General features: G+C 25.7%; 1 protein-coding gene across 1 annotated transcript in view; it reads left to right on the top strand.

Moving 5' to 3' along the window:
- The window catches only part of LOC136079121 (fibroblast growth factor receptor 2-like), a 38,273-nt gene extending 28,510 nt beyond the window's left edge, over nt 1-9,763 (top strand). The window contains exons 5-12 of the mRNA XM_065794838.1: nt 4,866-5,101; nt 5,697-5,881; nt 6,992-7,057; nt 7,140-7,238; nt 7,383-7,594; nt 7,735-7,775; nt 7,921-8,017; nt 9,560-9,763. Coding sequence (XP_065650910.1) covers nt 4,866-5,101; nt 5,697-5,881; nt 6,992-7,057; nt 7,140-7,238; nt 7,383-7,594; nt 7,735-7,775; nt 7,921-8,017; nt 9,560-9,761 — 1,138 coding nt within the window. The 3' untranslated portion in view covers nt 9,762-9,763. The remainder of the gene's footprint in view (nt 1-4,865; nt 5,102-5,696; nt 5,882-6,991; nt 7,058-7,139; nt 7,239-7,382; nt 7,595-7,734; nt 7,776-7,920; nt 8,018-9,559) is intronic.
- The last annotated feature ends 802 nt before the right edge of the window (nt 9,764-10,565 follow it).

The following is a 10,565-nucleotide window of genomic DNA, read 5'->3' as shown; positions in this document are numbered from 1 at the left end:
AGGAGAGGGAGGCTGAGTAGCTAGCCACGACTCTGTCTTATAAGATGTATAGTATATACTATATATCTTAAAATGCAAAGCTGTGTTAACACTACCCAGCTGCCACAAAACTATTGATACCTAACGTATGAATGTTTAGTGTTACCATAAGACTATTAAATGTAATGTTTGCAAACTATTGTTTAACGTTCTTAAACGTTTTGTGTTAGCTGGGTACCCATCTCCTAACCCCTCTTTCACCATTTGTGGGGGCCGTATATAGCTTAGTATATATTTACTATATATACATTAATGTTGAATATATGTTATATGTAATAAATATTATTATATAATATATATTCACTTATCTGATACCTGATACTATAGGATCTGGTATTGGATCTTATAAGACTTGGGTAACGTGATCCAGATTTGCAACTGAAAAGTTAACTTTGATGTTGCAAATTTTTATGGTATATTTATGTTTAAAGTTTTTAAATTGTAATATTAACTGACGGCTTCAATGTTAACGGGGCTCGGTGATAAGACAGTATGTCTTCTTCTTGCTCCGGCCATTTATTATATATGTAAACGATTTTTCTCATTGTAAATAGTATTATACGGCAAAATAAAATTAAAAAAAAAAAAAAAAAAAAAAAAAAAAAATTAACATTGGGTGGTAACATAACAAATACTTAGATAAAAGAGGAAAATGCTAGTTAAATTTTTAGAGTCGTATATATGGATCAAATAAATAAAGTGTAAGTTACCATTGCAACTTGGCCCATCCCCCTATACTTTTAAGAAAGCTGTTGCATTCGGAATCATCAGAAGATCTTTTACATGCCAAACTTGATGTTGGTATTGATATTTTGAAAACAATATGATTAGTATAGTTATAGTGCAAAAAAAGCAAAGGCGATAAAACTGTTGGCTATGTTTAGTAAATTTGAATATGACAAATTAAGTCGAAAACTTAATTTTTCATATTCAAATTTACTTAATTTGTCATATTCAAATTTACTAAACAGAGCCAACAATTTTATCGCCTTTGCTTTTTTTGCACTATAACTATACTAATCATATTGTTTTCAAGTGAAATACTGCCAAAAAATATAAGAGTTGTATAATTTATGTTGCGTAATGTGGAATACTACGTAATATTAAATAAAACTTTTAGACTTGTTTCGTTACCCACCAACTTTTATGATGCGTAATATAATTATACATATATGATTGAACTACGTAAATTACGTATCATAGAAGTGCGTGGGTAAAAACACGATTCTAAAATTGTTGCTAAACATACATTAATATTCTGCAGTTTGTCCAGCAACAAAAATTACATATCGCACCTATAGTAACTATATATAAGTAATATAGGCGCGAAATGTAGTTTTTGAAATATCTATAAAAAGTCGCTGGGCAAAAGCTGCAAGATGCAGCAGTTTAGTAGCTATAGATTTTGGTCTATTTAGTAACTAGCTACAGTGATACGATGTTTAGTTAGCAACATATCGTAATAAAATCAAAGGCTAAAAAGCTGAGATATAAAGCCATAAAATAGCTATAGATATTTTGTTATGTTGTAGGTAGCTATAAAGCTAAGATATGTAACAAGAGACAGATCGTAAAAAACTAATGGCTAAAAAATTGCAATATTTGGCTATCATTCAGCTATAGATTTGCCGCTATCTTGTATTTAAAAAGATGCGATAAGTAGCGTCATATTGTTATAAAATCGATGTGATATTAGGCTATCAATTGCCTTTCAATTTTTAGCTACCTTGGGCTAGCTACAAAACTGCAATATGTAACTAGCGATAGATTGTAATAAAACCGCTGTCTAAAAAACTGCGAAATGTAGCCACAAATCAATAATAGATTCATCGCTATCAAGTAGCAAGCTACACAAATGCGATATGTAGCTAGCGTCGTGTCGTAATAAAATCTGTGTCTAAAAAACTCCCATATATAGCTATCAACTAGCTATCTATTTGTGTCTACCCTAACAGGCACACGGACGTCCATTGGACGTACCAAATGCAACGTCGTTCGTCTGTTCATTTTAGACCTATTAAGTACGTCCAAGGACGTCCAAAACAGTCCGTTCGGAGGTCCACAAATGACACTTTTGGACTTCTTACGTGCGTCTTAACGTGCCATTTGTGGACCTCCGAACGGACTTTTTTGGACGTCCTTTTATTCCGTTTTTAATTTTATTTAGTTTATTCTCATACCGAAATCATTTCTTACAACTATAAAAAATGGAGTCTTGATATAAGAAACTAAACCTTTTTTTTCCCCACAAAACCTAAATTTAAATACACGTTTTTAGGGATTCAACACACGTGTGGTAACCCTCATCAAGATAATATTAAGGTTATTGTATAAATAATTAAATCTCAGTATTGAAACAAATCATTAAAAAAAAATTAAAAGAAAAATATTTTTTACGATATGAATAGGAGAAAATCAGCAACGTATTACTGTATCACATTTTAACTTACTGTTAACAAAAATATTCGAGTTTTATATAAGTATGTATGTAATAGCTACAACATTTTTCTTTTCTTCCATCCTCGCCATATAATGCCTCTATTTCATAATGCCATTCAAAACATTATTAATTGTTTGCCGTGGAGTTGCACTACCCACTTCTTTCATTTGAGTATCTTTAAAAATTATTAAAATAAATTTAAAGCATGATTAAATATTGAACCAAACATAAATACTACATAGATTCAAAACATATTGTGAGCAAATTATTCACCTTCTCTTTATGGTTTTTATAAGTGCTAATATATATATATATATATATATATATATATATATATATATATATATATATATATATATATATATATATATATATATATATATATATATATATATATATATATATTCATATATATATTTATATTTATATATATATATATATATATATATATATGTATATATACATATATATATATATATATATATATATATATATATAACCTTTTAGCTTTTAACTGAACACTTAACTTAAATACCAACCCTGACAAACAAGGCTACAGTGGTTAGATGTAAGTTGATCACTATACTGTAAGGGATGTGGTGGGTATAAAACTTAGATATTCTTGTTTAAAAAGCAAGCGCATCACATCACCACAACTATTACTATTAACTACTATTATCAATGCAACTACTATCTTTTTCACAAAATTTTTAAATACCCAGGCATCACTCTTCAGCAAAAATAAAATTGGAATGTAGATTTATATTTTTATAGGTAAGTGAACATTAGATGTTACCTTGATTTTCTTGGATTTAAACTTGTTTTTAAAAATGCTTCAATAATATTAAATCTCTCAGATAAACTTTTTGGGTCTTTTTTTTCCATATTGCTTGATGCTTTAAGCCTTTCAAGCATTTGGGCTTTCAAATCTTAAATTAGCTGAAAATTTTTTTGCAAATTGAAAGCACAGTGTATATAAATTCTAAACAAAGAATAAAATCAAAATATTCATTTATCAACGAAATGCATGGATGTATCCAAGATACATAATTTTAACAACATTAATCCTTTATTTTGGAGTAATATTTTTTAATAGTTTCATAATCATTAATCCATAGTTCTGTGACTGAATTAGCCTTGCTGTTTTGTCTCTAAATGAAAATGATATTGAAAGAATTCATAAATATTTTTTTCTTCATGCAAGAAAAAAATATAACTCACGTTAATAATAAATATTATTAATTCATTTACCTTACGTACTAATAACGCTAAAGTAATATAAATCTTGTCTCGTTCAATAATTATATAACAGACAAAGTAAGCTGTTAAAAAATTACTAGGTATGCCGTCTTTCTCATCTAAATATAAATAAAATTGTTGCAATAAACTTAGGTTTTGGACTAGCCACTCATACTTTATCATTAATTTTAAATTTTTCGGAAACTAATAAATTAAAAGATATAAACCAACATTCGGTGTGTTGTGTATATATATATATATATATATATATATATATATATATATATATATATATATATATATATATATATATATATATATATATATATATATATATACATATATATATACATATATATATATATATATATATATATATATATATATATATATATATATATATATATATATATATATATATATATATATATATATATATATATATATATATATATATATATATATATTGTTTGATTACCGTTTATAGTCTATATTTGTTAATTAAATTTGATAATATAAACAAAAATACATTATTAAGAGCTATATAGTTAAGCCATAAGTTAGAACTTACTAACTAAATAGTTATAAAAAAATAGAATGTAACTAAATAGTGTCAGTTATTTTACTTAAGTTTACTTAAGTAAAATAAGTTAAGTAAAATTACTTAAGTTGAAAATTTGACAACTTTTAAACAATATTTGTTTAACCATTTCAAAAATATTTTTTTTACGCATGCTCAAAATATAGTCCAATGGACGTCCGAGAACGTACTATTTTGAACATGGACGTTTTTGGACGTCTATTAGACGTCTTAAAACGTCCAAGTCTAAAATGGTTCGCATTTAAACGTCCATTGGCGTCATATCATAATAAAATCGCTGACTAAAAAGCTGCGATTTATAGGCAGCGTATCGTTTTAAAATTGCATTATTTAAATTTCAATTATTTTCATAATTATTATAGATTTAACACTAAAAATTGAATTTTTAATGGTTTTAGAGACATTAGGAAAAAGTAAAATAAGAAAAAAAAAATGCTTGAAAATTGCAATATAGCTAGCAAGATGCTCGCTAGTCGCTAGCTCACTTGTCAGCGGGTATGCGTATGTTGATTGGCAAAAGTTTTTGCAATAATTTTTTTTTTTTAGAAGCTCCAAGGAGTACTACAAGGTTTCTCCTCATGAATGGAAGATTTCTTACAAAAACATCATTATAGTAAAAAAAATTGGAGAAGGGGCGTTTGGTAATGTTTTCGTTGGAAAAATTAATGCAAACGTTCTGGCCAAAACAAAGTATTTTAGTAAATCAAGAAGCAATTCATTTGCCAATTGTCAAGGTGTGATGAAAAGTTCTGATGCTGATGTTGCAGTTAAAGTTTTAAAAGGTTTTTTCCATATTTTCTTTAGATTTTTTTGTTTTTGTTAAGTTATTGTTACCAGTTTTTATTGATCATTTATTAGTATAGAAACTATTCCTGGATTAAATTAAAACCAATTTTATTTTTCTTCGAAAATTAGAGAAGACTTTAAAAGTAAGTTATTCTTTCAAGATTTTAAATGAAAATACATTTGCCTGTGTGAGTGCTTACAAGATATATAAAGCTTTACTGTTTATATAATAATTAAGTAAATCAGCAACAGCACATTTTATTTTCATACTTAGGTGTATTAATTGTGACCGCAAAAATTTTTAACTGATAATGAATCTTAATAATGAAAGACATTGGATTATTAATACATTTTATTTGAAATAATTTTTAAACCGTTTGATTTTTTTTTTTTTTAATTTGATGAATGGTCTAGTTTGAAATTTGAATAAACTGATTTTCAAAGAAATAAAAACAAAAATTATTAGCAACAAATTAGGTTTTTTATCAATTTTTTTTTTTGTTTTACATTTATTTATTATCCTTATTTTTTTTCTTGATATTATTTATACTTTAACACCTCATATTATATATGTTTGCTTTAAATGTAAAGATGGTGCAAATCAATCAGAGTTGTATGATTTTATTGAAGAAATAAATCTTATGAAAGAAACTGGGTATCATAAAAATATTGTCAGTATGATTGGTTTTTCCAGCATAAAAAACTCTTTATGTTTGATTGTTGAGTATATGGAAAATGGAGATTTGTTGCAGTTTTTACGAAATAACCGCTCTAAAGTAAGATTTTTGTTTTAAAAACTGAAAAGATTTATACTACAGAGCTTTGACTAAACTGTTTTCAAATAGTTGAAAGATAATTTTTTAATCAAATGCCTTGATCCACTTATTCTAGCAGAAGTTTATTGTTTACAATTTATTATACTTACAATTAATTACAGTTACAATTAGTTACAATAACAATTATAAATAATTACAATTACAACTAATTGTTAATAAGGATAGTTATAGTTAAACTTATTATACTTGTTTTACTTTATACTTACGATCTTGACCGTATCCATATACTTTAAGATGGTTAAAAACTCTCTATTGATTTAAAAATCTATTATCTAAACGTGCATATATTGTTGCTGCAAGAAGACCAAAATAAAAAAATAAATTAGTTTTAGTTAGATAAAACATTACTTTTATATACTATTGTTAGAATAAAGTATATTTAGTCAATCTAAAAGACTTATTCCATATCAAAGTTTACAGAAAGCAAAATAAACAGTTAAAATATTATTATTTTAAATGTTTTTTTACTAAAGGATTATTCTACAAAAGATTACAGAAAGCAGAACAAACAGTTTAAATATCCGTTAGTTTACATATTCCTTCATCTGTTCAACTGATTAGTTTATTGAGAAGTTTTCTTTGCAACACTGTTTACTTATTTCTCAAGAACCTAAGTAAACATTTAACATGTGTTCAAACGCGGCCAATGTAAAAATGGGGTTCGTAAATATTAAGTGGTAAAAGTAGTTCGGCATAATGTAATAATTCAAAAGAATCTGTAATCGTAAAATCTCTGTCTGCTATCACCTAAGTTTTAAAAAAATAATTTTTTAATAGTCTCAACGTTTATGTTGTATAAACATATAACACGCTTTTACCCCAAGCATCTAAAGCTAATAATATTAAAGTTTGTAGCGGTATGGCTTACAGCTCATTGGTATCGGTTACTTTTACCAAATCTCTGAGAACTATATCTTTTTGCATTACTAATTCAGATTTTATGCTTTCAATTAATCAATATTTTATATAGAAATTACCATAGAACTAAAGAAAAAATTTTTTAACATGATAACAACGTTTCATCAACAATATAAAACATGTTATTTATAGATGTCAAAGAAAGATGGGGAACCTTCTAGTTTTATTTACACTTTAGAGTTTCAAAATGATCTTGAGGTTTTTATTTTTTTCTGACTTTAATTGAACAATTTAGTAAATTAATTAAATTTTTTTTTTCTAATTTTTTTTACCTTTAAAGGTAAAAGAAAAAACAAAAAACGAGATTCAGCTAATGGAATTTGATTTCCTAACATCTAATGATTTGCTACGTTTTGCATGGCAAGTAGCATCTGGAATGGTATTATTGTGCAACTTTATTCGTTTATACTGATTTGTATCGTGATTCTGTATTCTAGCGTCATTCTTTATTTTACTACAATTTTTTACTTTGCTAATTTTGTAAACTCATAATTATAATAAGATTTGATTTTTCTTACTTTAGGAATATCTTTCTTGTTTAAAACTCATACATCGAGACCTTGCTGCAAGAAATGTATTGGTCGGTGCAGACAAAATTCTTAAAATATCTGATTTCGGTTTGACACGGAAAGTTAATAATTATGCGTACGTTGGAAGCAAAACCCGTCGTTTACCAATTAAGTGGATGTCTATCGAAGCAATATTTGACTATACGTTTACTTCATGCAGTGATGTGTAAATTTTTAATACACTTTTTTTAAATAAAGTAAATTTTTTACATACTGCTTTTTATTATCGCATTAAAAATGTGATCATCAATTCACTATACTGAATTGTCAAGTAAAAGTTTTTAAAAGTTTGATAAACTGTTTTAGGTGGTCATACGGTATTGTTTTATTTGAAATTGTTACTTTAGGTTAGTGAAAATAAATCTTTAACATATATTTAATATGTTTGTTTCATAATGTTGAATAATGTTTTTATTAATTTATTACAAAAACTTTTTAAAAAATATATTATATGAATAAATTTCAACTTTATTTTCATCATTTTTTTTAAAGGAGGAACACCATATCCAACAATTCCTAACAGTGAACTTCTTACACTTTTGAAATCTGGATACAGAATGAATCGCCCTGAAAATTGTTCTGAACAAATGTAACATATTTGTTCTGTAGTTTAGTCTGTTAACTTCAACTTTTATCTGTATTAGTTGTTATTAACTTTTCTGTAAATTACTCTGTTAGCTTCGACTTTTATCTGTATTAGTTGTAATTAATTTTTCTGTAAATTACTCTGTTAGCTTCGACTTTTATATTAGATATTATTAGCTAATATTACTTTACAATCTTTGGTCTGTATACAATTTTCTATCTGTTTTTTTGTGTTTGTTTGTTTTTGAAATAGTATTTTAGTCATTATGTTTTTAAATAATTAACTAAAACTAAAATATGATATAATGTATTGAGGTAAAAAAAGTATATGGATGAAAAGAAAACCAACAATCTTTTTAGGTAAAGTACTAAGTTGGAAGGTACGATAAGTTAAAAAGCACGATTGTTCGTATAGTTGAAAAAGAAAAACTTTAATTATGCCTACAAATGTTAGATTAAAAATGCTGTTAGCCTGTCACTATAAAGGCATGGCTAAAAAGTGACAGCCGAGTAAAATACGTGTTTAAAAAAAACTTATTAATCCATTTGGTTTTTATTTTGGTTTTGAATATTTAATGACTTTATTTGATAGTAACTGATTTACCATAAAAAACATTTTTGAAACTAATAAATGAATGATATAATATACAATAAAATTAATTAAAAGTTTTGATTAGTTAAAAAAAAATTATATTTACCAACAAACTTTAGGAGTTCATTCTTAACATCTTTTCAATGATAATACTTTCCTTGTGATCATTTGATAAGAAAATCCGATAATCGACTAATACATGCAATAGTATTCACATGATTGTAAGAAAAAAGCCTAATGGTGCCCTTAACACCACAGTGGTAGCTATCAAAAGATAAATCATTTTTTATTTTCAAAATAAACTTTGGAACACCAAAGTTGTAAAATATAATAGCAGTTAGAAGATGTAAATAGTTTTCATAGATACTTGATATTATTGAAAAAGAAAAAGATAACGTTTTAGACATTATTTTACTTCACCAATCTTCGAGGGACAAAATATTGTCCGCTTTAACAAAAGTCTTCATTTCATCAGGCACAGTACTTGTTATAGGTGGTAATGATTAGTTGGTGTTGGTGGTGTCTGATGAGTCAGAAATTGAAAAAACTTTAGGTTAATGATCCTCATAAACAAAAGTATTTGATCAATCTGGAATATGATTCTTTTTTTTTACGTTTATTCAAATTTTTTTATTTGGAAGACGAAAAACTTTCACAGACTTTGTAACATCGTAATTACCTATGTATCCAGTGACACAACACTTAACCCGATTATTTAAGTCTAAAAATTTAGCCCTAAAATGAATGAAAATTTAATATACATAAAGTTCTTTTTCTGAAACGCCCCATTTTACAGATTAATAATTTGAAATTTTAGTTTAAAAAAAACTTGCCTACAGTTTATTTTTAATGCCGTACATTTACTTGGTCTGTCACTATAGTAGATAATGCTAATAGGGTATTTAAATGACTTCTGGTGTATTTAAAATTATTTTCTGCAATTTTTAATTTTAGGTATGACGTAATGTTGCACTGTTGGAATCAAGATCCATCACAGCGACCCACGTTTACAGAGTTACGTGAGTTTTTTGATCAAATTTTATCTGATGGCAGCTTTTATGTTGACATGAATATCGATGAAAAAAATATTTATTACAATACTGACGCTTTCCACAGCATATCTTCTGAAACAAAAGATCAAGCAACAAAAGAATGAATACTCTAAAAGTTATATATATATATGTATATATATTTATATATATGTATATATATATATATATATATATATATATATATATATTTTGTATATATATATATATATATATATATATATATATATATATATATATATATATATATTTGTATATATATTTTGTATATATATATATATATATATATATATATATATATATATATATATATATATATATATATATATATATATATAATATCTGATTTGCATTCTAATCTAATATTTTGCTAATAATGGTAAATTTGAAATCAGTGTTATAAAATACAACCATTGCATTGCGAAATGCAACCCGCAATTATTGTATAATGTGTTCTTTTTTGATGTTTGACGCAATATAAGTAAATTTTTATTTTTGCTTAAGAAAGATTTGGTTGTTCATAAAAAATGTTGGTTTTTTACTTGTTTGTAAATACAAATTGCACCCTTGTTACAATATAATTTACATCAACACTATTGGTAAATAACTCGGTTACAACTCTAAGTGGATATAAGTCAGTTTTAGAATTTTTTTATATTTTTTTAATAAAATTTAATACTTTTAGTATTAATCATCGTAGTTATCATAATTTAAAGTTCACCCATCAAATTTAATGTTTAGCAAAAATTATCCAGAGGTATTGTTCCTACGTTATAAACAATTAACGCATTGCAAGTTAAAGAAGGAAATTTAAAAAATTCGTAAACAATATTTGGAGTTTCTTATTTTTTTTTTGTTGTGCTTTTTGAACAACTACTAGTAAATTTCTACATTAGAATTTAATTAATAAA

The sequence above is a fragment of the Hydra vulgaris genome, chromosome 04 (assembly GCF_038396675.1).
Source record: "Hydra vulgaris chromosome 04, alternate assembly HydraT2T_AEP".
NCBI classification, from domain to species: domain Eukaryota; kingdom Metazoa; phylum Cnidaria; class Hydrozoa; order Anthoathecata; family Hydridae; genus Hydra; species Hydra vulgaris.
This window is presented reverse-complemented; position numbering and strand designations above follow the sequence as displayed.